The sequence below is a fragment of the Mirounga leonina genome, unplaced genomic scaffold (genome assembly GCF_011800145.1).
Source record: "Mirounga leonina isolate KUSES-001 unplaced genomic scaffold, KU_Mleo_1.0 Mir_94, whole genome shotgun sequence".
NCBI lineage: Eukaryota > Metazoa > Chordata > Mammalia > Carnivora > Phocidae > Mirounga > Mirounga leonina.
The window spans coordinates 33,264,894-33,278,933 of NW_023270855.1; the positions used below are offsets into that span (position 1 = coordinate 33,264,894).

The 14,040-nt window shown below is 45.6% G+C and overlaps 1 protein-coding gene across 7 annotated transcripts in view; it reads right to left on the minus strand.

Moving 5' to 3' along the window:
- The window catches only part of PXK (PX domain containing serine/threonine kinase like), a 109,468-nt gene that overhangs the window by 44,248 nt on the left and 51,180 nt on the right, over positions 1–14,040 (minus strand). For 3 of the 7 annotated variants that reach the window (XR_004677762.1, XR_004677761.1, XM_034996729.1), the window contains exons 12-16: positions 13,616–13,694; positions 11,030–11,078; positions 4,985–5,062; positions 4,149–4,235; positions 3,445–3,514 (exon numbers count right to left, since the gene is read on the minus strand). Coding sequence is in view for 5 of the 7 variants with exons in the window: in XM_034996729.1 (XP_034852620.1) it covers positions 3,445–3,514; positions 4,149–4,235; positions 4,985–5,062; positions 11,030–11,078; positions 13,616–13,694 (363 nt within the window). In the remaining 2 variants the exon portion in view is untranslated. Of the gene's footprint in view, positions 1–745; positions 809–3,444; positions 3,515–4,148; positions 4,236–4,984; positions 5,063–11,029; positions 11,079–13,615; positions 13,695–14,040 lie in introns of all 7 variants that reach the window. The other 4 variants (XM_034996728.1, XM_034996731.1, XM_034996727.1 and 1 more) reach the window with 2 other exon arrangements.

The following is a 14,040-nucleotide window of genomic DNA, read 5'->3' on the forward strand; positions in this document are numbered from 1 at the left end:
CCTTGACGAATATGGAATTGTCAACTCATAAGTCAACCCCAGGCAATGACCCTCCCTTCAGATAGCTGCAGCAACTCTTCCAAGCACAGCTGACAAGCTCTGAATGGCAGAACCAGCCCCTCTGACGTCTAGAACATCTGGGTCCCTTAAGAAGTGAAAAGAAATACTGGTCCCCCAGTGTGATTTTATGAGGCTTGCAAAATGGTCAGAAAAGAGAGAACTAGTTCAAAAAGGACAGAGGGAACGAACATGATGAGGCCATCCCACAGAATTAGAGGTTATTCTTATAAATATTCCCCAAGATCAATTCCTTCTACATTTTTTCAAACAAAACTCATAGTGAGTAATGTGATATAACTCGCGAAGGCCAAACGAAGTCTAGCCACAGAGAACTCTTCTGACGGGTGCAGGCGCCACAGAGCAGAAGAGAGCGCAGGCCGCTCACGGGAAATCAGAAGCTCGGTGGTCCCAGCGCTCTCACACCGGTGCTGCTCGCTGACCCAGCAGACACTGTGCCTGGGCTCCCCGAGGAGAGAGCGCTGGCAGGACAAGGCGCCCAGGCAGCAGAGCAACTGTCTTGTTCAGCTCAGCAGGTACCGAGGCAGGATCTGATCTGAGGAGCCCTGCGTGAGGCTTTTCAGCAAGAGAGCAGGCCGGAGGTCGAGGGTGGCGCTGCCTCTGAGACCAACTATTGCTCCCCGTGAAGTCTGACTTGGGACATCTAGAGCCTGCCTCCATGACTCACCTGCCGTAGAGGGTGGGGTCGGTGACGACGGGGATGTGAGAGGTGAGCTGGCCCCAGATCCTGCTAAGAGAAAACATAGAGAAACCCTCCTGGGGACCAAAGACGCACATTTGGAATCTGGCCTGAGCGGGGGACCTGCCGTTGTCTGAGAATCTGCACTTGGCTGAGTGGGTGGGCCTTGTGGTAAAGGGTGGGGAGGGACAGAGAATGCAGAGCCTGGACCCAGTGACCACAGGCTTCCCCCAGAGTGCAGGGTACGCTTTGTCCCCAGGCCACTAAGGGCTCCGTGCCGCCTGCCGCTCCCCACCCCCTGCCTGGTTTGAAACCAACCCTGAGCTGTCAACGGCTTGTGCAGTCGGCTACGGTATCTCTTCCTGACCCAGCCTCTGTTCCTGCATAATGAATGACAAATGACAGTGGCCACAAGCAGTACAGGGGACAGAGAGGGACAGAGCTGTCCAGTGCAGGCCTCTCCAAAGGAAGCGAGAGTTCCCCACAACGTCCAACTAGCAGTGCTCTCTGCAGAAGTTCCATTTTATCAGCAGCTACATTCAATTAGACAGGGTCTGCCTGTTCGGTTTGTGGCTCTCCCAGGCCTCTTAGAAGAAATCCAGTAAGTACTTTTATTTCCATTAAAACAACGTGCATATTCCCATAGTCTCAAGTTCTCAGCATCTCCCCTTTGCTCAGGAGTTCCCAGAGAACATCCTCCTGGCCTGACATGAAGGTGGCCCAATGAGCAGACAGAGGTTCCTACATAAGCCCTTCTGTGGCAACAGGAAGCCCCCTCCCTGCCACAGAGGTCCTATGGAGGGGGTGACGGAAGCTCCAGGGAGAGCCACGATCATGCCCCTGAGAAGCCTCCGACCATCACCTCACCTACCACCCGCAGGATAGCTTGGGCACGGCATGGACACTGGGCGTGAGGAGAAACGTCCCAATGAAACCACATCTCCCTCAAATGGAGGAGCTTTTCACTATTCGCAACATTCTCTCACCTCCTATAAAATAGGAGAGGCGTTTTACTGAAAAAGGAGGTAAAACCCAATGCATCCTGTCTTCCCAGTGCTTCGCAGTGCTAACGTAGGTTTTTAAAGGGGAGAAGATTACACTTGTGATTCCAGTGGGGTCTGGAGATGTTCTGTCCATTTCCCCCAATGGCTACGTGGCTTTCCTGAACTTCTTGAGGGCGTAGTGGGGTCTTGGGAGTCCGTGGAGTCTCATCTGGCTGCTTGGGGCCCAGAGCCTTGCAAGCAGGCAGGGCCTCGGGAGGGTGGAGAACACTGAGCCAGGCTTTCTCTGCTTTATAGAGAATTAGCCGCTGGACAGAGTACCTGTCAGATATGCTGGCTGGAGACATGAGTCTCAGCCTAACGATGACGATGACTGGCCCAGGTCCATTGCATCAACCATGGAGAAGAGAGACCTCCAACTCGAATCACCCGCTGGCCACAGCAGCCTCTGTCCCTGAGGAGCCGGCCTGGGCCCTCACTGGGGCCTCCAGGGCCTGAAGCCTCCCCGCCTCTCTTCCCTCTGTGGCTGAAGTCTGCAGGCAGCGGTGTCAGCACACTCCCCCCTCTTCCTGGAGTCCACGACCTTCCTCCACAGCCCCTCTTCCGCCTTCCAGCCCCACCCGCCCCGCCTGCGATCTCTGGCCACCGCTGGTCCAGGCCGCACGTCCTGTGAGCCCTGGCAGGCATCTCCTCACTGACTGCGCAGAGAAGACCTGAGAAGGCACGAGGTGTGAACACCCTCCGGGTCCTCCCTTCCTTCCACTTTTAAATGCCTCTGCCTCTTCACCCAGCTCTCCTGGCTTCTAGCTCCAGGAAGAGATGGATGGGCTTCCTCCACGGTCACTCTCTCTTGTACATCTTCAGCTTCTCCCTCTCTGCTCAGCCCTTCTCCTGCCTGAAAGTACACGCAGCTATCCCTCAACCTAACAAAACCTCCCCTTTCCTTGGCCCTCCAGGCTAAGTCGAAGCTGCCGGCGGTCGGATGAAGCTGCCCCTTCTCTATGTGGAACTCTATCTCACAGATTCATAAGGTGGAAGAAAAAAAAAAAGATTCATAAGGTGCATAAGGTGGAAGAACTGGAAGTCCCCAGAGGATCATTCAATCTGGCCCTGATTTCTAAAGATGGAGATATTAAGGTCCAAAGCCAGCGGGGCCAGGCAAGGGGCAACCAGGAGTGACAGCGAGGACTGCCAACTCAGGATGGTGCTCTGTGCCACCCCAGCCCTCCTGGAATGATGCTCTCCGCCTCCCCCCCCTCCCCCGCCGCTGACACACCGTTGAGTGCTTTCCTTAACCCACGTATGAGGGCACTTCCTCCCGCCACATGGGGACTGGAATAGAGGGCAGGATTCAGGGTGGTTTCTGTTTGAATAGGTTTTACTAACTAACAGGAGGCCTCGTGTTGTAAGTTGGGTTGGTTTTTCATCCATGCCTAATGCTCATCTTTGGCTGACCAAGTCCCACAATCAGTGCAGAGGCTGAGTCACCCCATAACCTCTGAGGATTCTTCTAGCACTTGAGTCCTGTGAGCCCGTGAATGTTGTCACAATTCTTTACTAGGGGCAGGGTTCTTTTGTTCCCTACACTGCTCAGTCTCAGTCTCTGGCCACCAGAAGCCAAAAACTCTTGACTCCTAGTCCTGACCTTTGGGCCCGGAGGCCCCACTACAATCTATAACCAGTTACCTGAATTATTGGAGTTGCTGTATTTTGCTGAATGCTCTTCATTATTTTCAACAGCAGATCGTTTTGACTTCTTTAAAAATAAAAGAGAGATGGGGAACAGCAAAGAATAAACACACTGACGCTGAGAGTTAGAATACAAGTATTTTCCAGGCACACAGTTAAACTAGCTACATACAAGGTCATATTTGGCCTCATAACTTAATACAGTTAAGAAGCCACAAGCCACAACCAGAAAGGGGAATAAAACCAAGAATGCTGAGTTTACTGTCTCAGGCCAGTCATTCTCGCCAATTACATTGGCCTGTAATCTTCCCAGCAAGCCAGGAAACTACATGGTCCATTTCTCTGCTGATATTATGTGACTTTTTTAAAAGCTGCAAAACAGTCATCTGGAAATAGTTTTAGCTTTCAAGGAGATATAGCACAAAATCTTGTCATTAACTAAATGTGCACTATTAACCTACAACTTTCTTCACATGTAGTGAAGAATTCACAGAGAGAGGGCGCCTGGGTGACTCAGTTGTTAAGTGTCTGCCTTCAGCTCAGGTCATGATCTCAGGGTCCTGGGATGGAGCCTGGAGTCCGGCTCCCCACTCAGTGGGGAGCCTGCTTCTTCCTCTCCCCCTACCCATGCTTTCTCTCTCTCTCTCTCATAAATAAATAAAATCTTAAAAAAAAAAAAAAAGAATTCACAGGAGGCTTACCTTTCGAGCTAAAATCTTTCTCTTTTTCCTTTCTTCTTCAGATCCATGGTGAGACTGAGCTCTTGTCAGTCTTCGATGCTGGTGAATCTTTGAGAGACCACAATTTACCACAAATGTAAGTGTATCCTATGTTAATGAAAATCTCTAACATGTTTTGCCAAATCAAATTATTCTGGATGAAAATTCTGTCCTTGCTCAGCCTGTCTGCCTCCAAGCTTGGGTCTGGATGTCTGGGAGAAGAGTCTGCCAGAAGATGAAGACCTTTCTCATTTCCCCCTGTTCCTTCCTGCCCTTCTCTCTTCTATGGAAGACAAGTGTGGCTCCCAGCACCTTCAGAGCAAGGACCACATGTGCCCGCCACCACTACCCCACCTGCCCCAATCATAAAGGAAGACCACGCGTTATGGATGTGCTTGTTTCCCCCACAGGCTGAGCACCTTGAGGGCAGGACTGTGAAGTAACAGGCTATTTCACAATACTGAGCAAGGAGGCCGGTTCAGAGCAAGGATGCAAGAAATGTTTATGGAACGAACAACCAGCCAAAAGTAAGTCACTGTGAATACCACAGCAAAGGATGCGAAAGCTAAAAGATCAAAAGGCAATAAGGAGGGGGCGCCTGGGTGGCTCAGATGGTTAAGCGTCTGCCTTTGGCTTAGGTCATGATCCCAGGGTCCTGGGATTGAGCCCCGCCTTGGGCTCCCTACTTGGTGGGGAGCCTGCTTCTCCCTCTCCCTCTCCCTCTACTGTTCCCCCTGCTTGTGCTCTCTCCCTCTGTCAAATAAATAAATAAAATCTTAAAAAAAAAAAAAGGCAATAAGGAGCTACTAGCAATTTACCTGTTTCTGTTCTTCAATTAGTCTTTTTTCTATACATTCTTTGGCAATTCTCAATGCCTCTTTTAACTTTGTGGGGATCTGAAAGAAGAGAACGTACATGACCCATTGAGTAAAATGGCCAGAGATTCTCTTAAGTCCTGGTTTTAATAAAGGAGCGGTTGGTTATCATGAAGGAGGGAATCTGCAATAGAATCAGTTACAAGATATCCACTCAATTGACTACTATCCATCCCCAACATGCTCACCTCATTACCATTTTTTAGTAATGAATACATAAAACACATAAATAAACATGGTATGTTTCATGTAATTCAAGTAATACTGAAGGGGCCCCAAAATGCCAAAACAATCTTGAAAAAGAAGATCAAAATTGGAAGCATCACACTTCTTGATTTCAAAATATATTACAAAACTACAGTAATCAAAATAATGTTATATTGGCATACAGACAGACACACAGAACAACAGGATAGAATAGAGAGCCTAGAAATAAACCCTCATGCATATGGTGAAGTGATATTTGAATAGGGTGCCAAAAAGTATATATATAGTAGAGAAAGGACAGTGTCTTCAATAAATGGTGCTGGGAAAATTGAGTATCTACATGTGAAAAAATGAAGCTGGACCCTCACCTTATACTATATGCAAAAATTAACTCAAAATTGGACTGAAGACCCAAAACTAGAAAACTCCTAGAACAAAACAAAAGCTTTAAGATATTGTATCTGACAATGATTTTGGATAAGACACCAAAAGCACAGGCCAGAAAAGCAAAAAGAGATGGAACTTTTTAGAAACTTCTGTGTATCAAAGGAAACAATCAAGAGAGTAAAAAGGAACCTATGGAATGGGAGAAAATAATTGGAAATCATATATTTAATAAGGGATTAATAGCCAAAATATATAAAGAACTCTCATAACCCCAAAAAAGAAAAATAAGTAACCTGATGGAAAAACGGATGTGTCACAAAAAATAGATTATACCAGAATAAAGCTGGAAAAAAAAAAAAAAGATCAGAAAAACTAAGGGGAAAAAAAAAAGGGCAAAGGACCTGAAGAGACATTTCTCCAAAGATTTACAAATGGGCAACAAGTGTATGAAAAGATTAATCAACATCTCTCATCATTAGAGGAATGTAAATCACAACCATGTTGAGATAGCACCTCACACCCACTAGGATGGTCACTACTGAAAAAGCAGAAAATAACAAGTGTTGGCGAAGACGTGGAGAAATTGGAGCCCTCGTGCACTGACGGTGGGAACGAGAAATGGTGCAGCTGTGGTGGAAGACAGCACGGAGTTCCTCAAAAGGCTAAAAACAGAAATACCACACTACCCAGCTATGCCACTTCTGGGTACGCACCCGGAAGAATTGAAAGCAGGGTCCTGAAGAGATATGTGCACACACTGCAGCATTATTCACAATAGCCAAGAGGCGAAAACAGCTCAAATGTCCATCCACAGAGGAAAGGATAAACAAAATGTGGTATATGCATACAGTAGAATAGTATTCAGCCTTCAAAAAAAAAAAGAAGGGACGCCTGGGTGGCTCAGTCGGTTAAGCGTCTGCCTTCGGCTCAGGTCATGATCCCAGGGTCCTGGGATCGAGTCCCACATCGGGCTCCTTGCTGAGCAAGAAGCCTGCTTCTCCCTCTGCCTGCCTCTGTCTCTCGCTCTCTGATAAATAAATAAAATCTTTAAAAAAAAAAAAAAAAGAAATCCTGGGGCGCCTGGGTGGCTCAGTCGTTAGGCATCTGCCTTCAGCTCGGGTCATGATCCCAGGGTCCTGGGATCGAGTCCTGCATCGGGCTCCTTGCTTGGTGGGGAACCTGCTTCTCCCTCTCTCTCTGCTCCTCTCCCCTCACTTGTGCTCTCTCTCTTTCTCAAATAAATAAATAAAATCTTAGGAAAAAAAAAAGGAAATCCTGTCACATGCTGTAACACCAATAAACACAGAAGACACTACGCTAAGTGAAATAAGCCAGTCACGAAAGAACAAATACTGTATGTTCCCATTTGTATGAGATATCTGAACTAGTCAAAGTCATGGAAGCAGAAAGTAGAACTGTATTTGCCAAGGGCTGGGGATGGGTTAACGGGGAGTTGTTTGATGGGTCTCTAGTTTCAGTTACCAAGATAAAAATGTTCTGGGGGGGGGGGGCACCTGGGTGACTCAGTCGTTAAACGTCTGCCTTCGGCTCAGGCCATGGTCCCAGGGTCCTGGGATCGAGCCCCGCATTGGGCTCCCTGTTCCGCGGGAAGCCTGCTTCTCCCTCTCCCACTCCCCCTGCTTGTGTTCCCTCTCTCGCTATTTGTTTGTCAAATAAATAAATAAAATCTTATTATTTTTTTTAAGATTTTATTTATTTGACAGAGAGAGCACAAGCAGAGGGAGAGAGAGGGAGAAGCAGGCTCCCTGTTCAGCAAGGAGCCCAATGTGGGATTCAATCCCAAGACCCTGGGATCACGACCTGGGCTGAAGGCAGCCTCTCAACCGACTCAGCCACCCAGGCGTCCCATAAATAAATAAAATCTTAAAAAAAAAGTTCTAGGGATCTGTTACACAACAAATGTGAACACAGTTAACACTCCTGAAGTGTACACTTAAAAATGGTTAAGAGGATAATTTATGTTTTTTATCATAATTAAAATAAAAATATACTGGAACACACACACAAATTCAAATAACTGTAATATTTTATAACTTCAGAAAAATTTTCTCTGTGAAAAATTAAAACTTCCTGAATTTCACAAGCTTAAGCTTTTTCCTGCCAGAAGACAGTTTTTTTTGAGAGAGAGGGTGTGGCAGGGCAGGGGGTGGGGGAGGGGGGGTGAAGCAGAGGGAGAGAGAGAATCTTCAGCAGGCTCCAGCACAGAGCCCAACGGAAGGAGGGCTCAATCCCACAACCCTGAGATCATGACCTGAGCTACCAACTGAGCCTGCCGGAAGGTCTGGTACCTGGTATGCTGTGCCTGTCATTTCTTAATTTATTAGTTTCTCAAGCCACAAGGAGCTCAGGCCTGGGAAACAGATGCCTGGATCATGTTGAACTTTCTGTCTCTATTATTCTTTAAAAAATTTAAATTTAAAAACCTTTGAGTAGGTAATATGGTTCAAAATTCAAAGATATGAAAGGGTACAGACACAGTAAAAAGTCTGCCAACTAGTTCTCTTCCATGGAGGCAACCAATGTCACCAGTTTCTTATCTATCTCTCCAGAAAGAAAGTACATACACAAGAAATTAACCTTGGTTTTTAAAATCACGTTGTCATTGTTGCACAGACTCTCTGGTTCAGAGAAAGAACAAGGTCTAATAATAATTCCTGGGCTGGACTTTCAGGGTTGGGGAGAGCATATTTATTTACAAGACTGAATATATTTACTGGGGACTTCCAATGAAGAAGAGATGGATTTAAATGTTTTTCTTTCCTACTTCAGATCCAAACAAGCTATTTTTGTCAGAACTCCTCTGACTGGGGCGCCTGGGTGGCTTAGTCGTTAAGCGTCTGCCTTCGGCTCAGATCATGATCTCAGGGTCCTGGGATCGAGCCCCGTCGGGCTCCCTGCTCAGCGGGAAGCCTGCTTCTCCCTCTCCCACTCCCCCTGCTTGTGTTCCCTCTCTCACTGTGTCTCTCTCTGTCAAATCAATAAATAAAATCTTAAAAAAAAAAAAAAAAGAACTCCTCTGACTGGCAAAACAGGACAGAGGAAAATGTCTTCCTCTCCTGTACAATCTTCTGACCCCACCTTGTTTTTGTTTTTCCTAAAAGGAATTTCATCATAATAGTATTACATGTTCCTTTGGAATATGGAGAGGAGGAAGAATCACCCTTCATTCTACTGCCCAGACCAAAACTAACTGCGAGCCCTGAGGAGAGCCACCCCTGCCCCCAGGTGCTCATGTGGACCATCTCAGTTGATCAAGGACAATAAACAGGCGTTACTCACCAATTGTACATACTGAGTAAACAGCAACTCAAAGATCAGACCCATAGATGAGTGGATCTCAGATAGCGGTGGTTTTGCCCCCTTCTCTCTCTAGGGGACATTTGGCAATTTGGGGAGACATTTTTTATCGTCACAATGTGTGGGGCAGAAGGGAAGCACTGCTCACATCTAGAGGGGACAGGCCAGGGATGTCGCTTAACCTCCGACAATGCACAGGACAGTCCCCACAACAAACAACCATCTGATCCAAAATGTCAACTGTCATGTCTGATGGGGCGCCTGGGTAGTTCAGTCAGTTAAGTGTCTGCCTTTGGCTCAGGTCATGATCCTGGGGTCCTGGGATCGAGCCCTGCGTCGGGCTCCCTGCTCAGCGGGGAGTCTGCTTCTCCCTCTCCCTCTGCCTGCCACTCCCCCTGCTCATGCTCTCTCTCTCTCTTGCTCTGACAAGTAAATAAATAAAATCTTTATAAAAAAAAATGTTTTGTCTGAGAAAGCAGCCGTAGATAAATGGCTGGTATTAAAAAAGCAAAGTAAGGCATCATCCTGGGTTTTTTGGGTTCCAAAGCTCCTGTACTTCCCACAATACCACACAATGCTGCTACTTACCAGGATGCTTCCTTCCTGCCTTTCTGCTAGATACAGGTGAATACATTTTTACACATTGTATTTTATATCCTGCTTCTTCTTCCCCTTAGCCCAAATAATTGCTTTCCATGCTACTACAATGTCTTTATAAATTTTACTTCTATTAGATAAAAAATATTTTATCAAACAGATGTACCATAAATTATTAAGCTAGTCCCTAATTGTAGAACATTTAGATTGTTTTCAAATTTTTGCTATTATAAATACTGTACCTAAACTTCCAGTTATAAAATAAATAAGCCATGTTCATTGCAGCATACAGAATACAGTCAATATTTTAACGACTTTGTGTGATGATAGATGGTGACTAGACTTATTGTGGGGATCATTTCATAATGTATAAAAAATATCAAATTACTTTGATGTACGCAAACTAAGAGGATATTGTATGTTAACTATACGTCAATAAAAAAATTATTGTACCTTCTCGTTTGATTAAAAAAAGCACTAACTTGACACACAGATGGCCAACAAGTAATGAGAAGGAGCTCAACATCACTAACCATGGAAATGCAAATCAAAACCACAAGAGATACCGCCTAACATCTGCTACAATGGCTGGTATCAGAAGGACAACATAACAACTGTTGGCGAGGATGTGGAGAAAAAAACCTTTACACTATCGGTGGAATGTAAATTGGGAAAATAGTATGGAGGTTCCTCAAAAAATTAAAAATACCATATGATCCAGGATTCCACTTCTGGGTATGTATCTAAAGGAAATGAAAACACTAAATCAAAAAGATATGCACTCCCATGTTCACTGCAGCATTATTTACACCAAGACATGGAAACAACCTAAGTGTCTATCAATGGATGAATGGATAAAGAAAATGTGGGTATATATGATGGAATATTACTCAGCCTCTTAAAAAAAAGGAAATCCTTCCATTTGCAACAACATGAATGGAGCTTAGGGGCATTATGCTAAGTGAAATAAGACAGAGAGAGAAAGACAAATACCATATGATCTCATTTCATGTGGGATCTAAAAACAAAACAAAACCTGAACTCATACAGAACAGATTGCTCACAGAGAACAGAACGGAACAGAATGGTGGTTTGCAAGGGTCGGGGTGAGGGGACAGATGAAACAGGTGAAGGGGGCAAAAGGTACAAACTTCCAGTTCCAAAATAATAAGTCATAGGCATATAATGTACAGCATGGTGACTATTATTAATATACTGTATTGTATACTTGAAAGTCGCTAAGAAAGTAAATCTTAAAAGTTCTCACCACAAGAAGAAAAGAATTAGAACCATATATAGTGATAGACGTTAACTAGACTTACTGTGGTGATTACCACATTATAGTTATAATGTTGTTTTACACCTGAAACTAATATAATGTTGTATGTCAGTTCTACTTCAGTCATTTTTTTAAAAGCACTAAGTTTCAAAATCAACTTATATATGTCACAAACCAAAAAAAGATATGATTTGCTTTACCTTAAACTGTGGCTTTTCAGAAGTGGTTAGTAAAACATCACTGAATAATCTGTTAAGAAAAGAAACAAACAAAATCTTTCTTAAGCCCAGGTGTCCTCTCAGAACAGGATCAAAACAAAATGAGACATTTTTAGCCCATGAGGTTCCCACATGCCCCAGCCCTGGCCCAGCCCACCATTTCATGCTTATCGACAAACTCCAAGTTTACAGGCCACCCGATGTGACTGCAGAAAAACCTCAGCACCTCCCCCCTGCCCCCCGGTATCAGAGGTGCTACCAGGGAGAGACTGGGTCAACCCTGTACTGAAGGTTATTTCCCCACACTGCAGGGCAACAGTCCTCTCATGCTATATAGTAAAGTAATACACACTTTAAAAAATTAGTTTTGCAAATTATTATTTTATTATAGTTATATTTATTATACTGCAAATAATTTATGCAGTAGGTATTTCTAAACAGAATAACCAATATCCCCCCCTTTTTTATTAAATCCCAGAAGAGGATAAAATTTATTCTAGAGGTGGCGCAGTCAGTTAAGTGTCTGACTCTTGGGTTTCAGCTCAGCTCATAATCTTAGGGTGGTGAGATTAAGCCTTATATTGGGCTCTGCGCTCAGTGCGGAGTCTGCTTAAGATTCTTTCTCTCTCCTTCGCCCTCTGCCCCTCCCCCTGCTCTCACTCTCTCTCTAAAATAAATAAATAAATCTTTAAAAAATTTTTTCTAGAGCTCAGTAAAATAAAAATGTCTAAGTAGAAAGAAACTATTCTGATTGGAATCTAACAAGAAAATAATTTTTTTCTAAGAAGTGTTTCTTGTATTCCCTTAAAAAAAAAAAGGCAGCTTTTAGAGTATGTCAATTCTCTCTTCAAAAATTATGTGACTAAAAACAACAGCATGAGGAATTCTGAACTACTTTGGCTAAGACAGTTTGGAGAATTTAAATGGTTGCTTGGGCAGTGCCCATATGGCTATGTGGGAGTCTTGCCTTGAGGAGTCCCCCTTTTTAAAAAACAGGAAATACTTCACAAGTAGAAAAGACACAGTTAACTTTTCCCCACAGTGTTCCCTGGGCGGCTCTGGAGGTGGAAACAGAACTCTCCCTGTCAAGGGCACAGGCCTATTTACTTCCAGAAAACGTGTTTTAACTGAACATAGTTCACGCCTCTTCAAGTATTCTTCTCAAGGCTGAAGGCCACAGGGTAGAAAGACCTCAGTGAGGAAAAAACAATGTGGATTCCCTTTAGACTTGGAAGGCTGGGAGGAGAATGGAAGAGCTCTGGAACGTGGGGGCTGCAAATGCAAACCCAAGTAAATTAACATGAATCCAGGCTGTTCCCTAACTACAAATGCATGCTGTTTTAAAAATTTGTATGAAAATTATTTCATTTCCCTAATTGGGTCTATTTTTCCATATTCACAACACTGTTGTTAATGGTGGCTGCTTGCGACAGGGATGCGCTAGTGTCAGTCGAACTTTAAATATGTCACATCCATGGGCAGGGGCTGGGGCGGGGGCTGGGGTGGCTCGGCACAGCTTCCACAGGGCCTAGGACAGCGCCTGGGCTACAGCAGACCTTCTCTAAACACAGGGACCTCCGCTGAGCTCTGACCGTATGCATTCAAGCTGAGCCCTGTCCTGTGTCCCCACATCACTGTTTCCTGAGTACATCTGTTATACAACAAGCTGGAACAGACAACGCACTGGGTGCGCCGCATGGCACGTGATGCTCACAAAATATAGGCTGAATCAATACTCATCACAAGTAACACTCGATAGGCACTTGTTAAGTACCTGGCGCTTCACCAGGAATCGTCTCATTCAATCCTGCCCACAACCCTCTCCGGTGGGGCCTATTCCCATCCCCGTTTCCCAGATAAGGAGCCTCCGCTTCCAGATGCAGGAAACCTGCCCAAGGTCACCCAGGTCGAAGTGGTGAGGCTGGGTCCACCCCCAGGCTGTCTAACCTCAGACCCACCCTTCTTAACCACGCTGCTGCCCTCTCCAAGAAGGGACAGAGAACATAGCTGGAGGCAAGGCCCTGCAGCACTATTTCCAGGGTCCTGATGAACTAGTCACAACCCGGTTTAAGGGAGACTGTCTTCTGCGCTCCAAGCCCCTTGCACAATGCCTGGTACCTGTTAGATGTGTGATCGATGTTACCCAGAGAGCAAAGGAACAAACGAGTGCACTGCGGGTCAGAAACACGCTGCTCTCCTCTGAGAGGGCAGAACCAGCCACGGCTGAGGGCCAGCTGGTGTGAGGAAACAGGACCACGGACAGCGCACGAGCAGGCCCTCCGTCAGAATGTCCTAAGCAGGGGCGGGGGGCACGTGTACATGCACAGGACGCTAACTAACATCGACAGCAAGAGACACGTGTGAAGATGCGGACATGAAGGGAGAGCAATCAGACCACAGTAGTGGAGAGGTCATGATATCATGCTGCACATGACCGACAGCAAGCACGTCACTTCGACTCTGCAAGGACCACACCTGAGTCTCGACCACGGCGCCAGGCACCTGGCTTAGCGGTCCAGCGTTCTACACAGTTAGGAAGGTGACAACCAAGGCGTGTGATTGACTTACGGCATCTGTAAGAGCCGGGAGACGGTAGGCATGCCATTTTTACAGGCTTCACAAGACAGCGTAGACTCCAACACGGCCACTTGAAATGAACAGATACACATTTTAGTTCCACAGAACATGCTGGCAAATCCACTTGGTGACGAAAAGTCTGACACCACTTTGCAACAACTGTCTGCAGACTGATCAGGACGGTGTCAAAACTCTCCACGCACAGACAGATGGCATACGTCGGGAAGGGGAATGCTGGCAATACTATGTTACCGATGACTCAGAATAAATGGTGCAGAAACCACATGCTGACAGAAAGCTAAACATACTTCAAAGAGAACTGGAGGAAGGATTCCAGATATCATTCATTAAAGTGTTTGCTCCCTTAGAGGAGAAGTAAACACTACGCAGAAAACTCTGAACTCGAAAGACGTTTT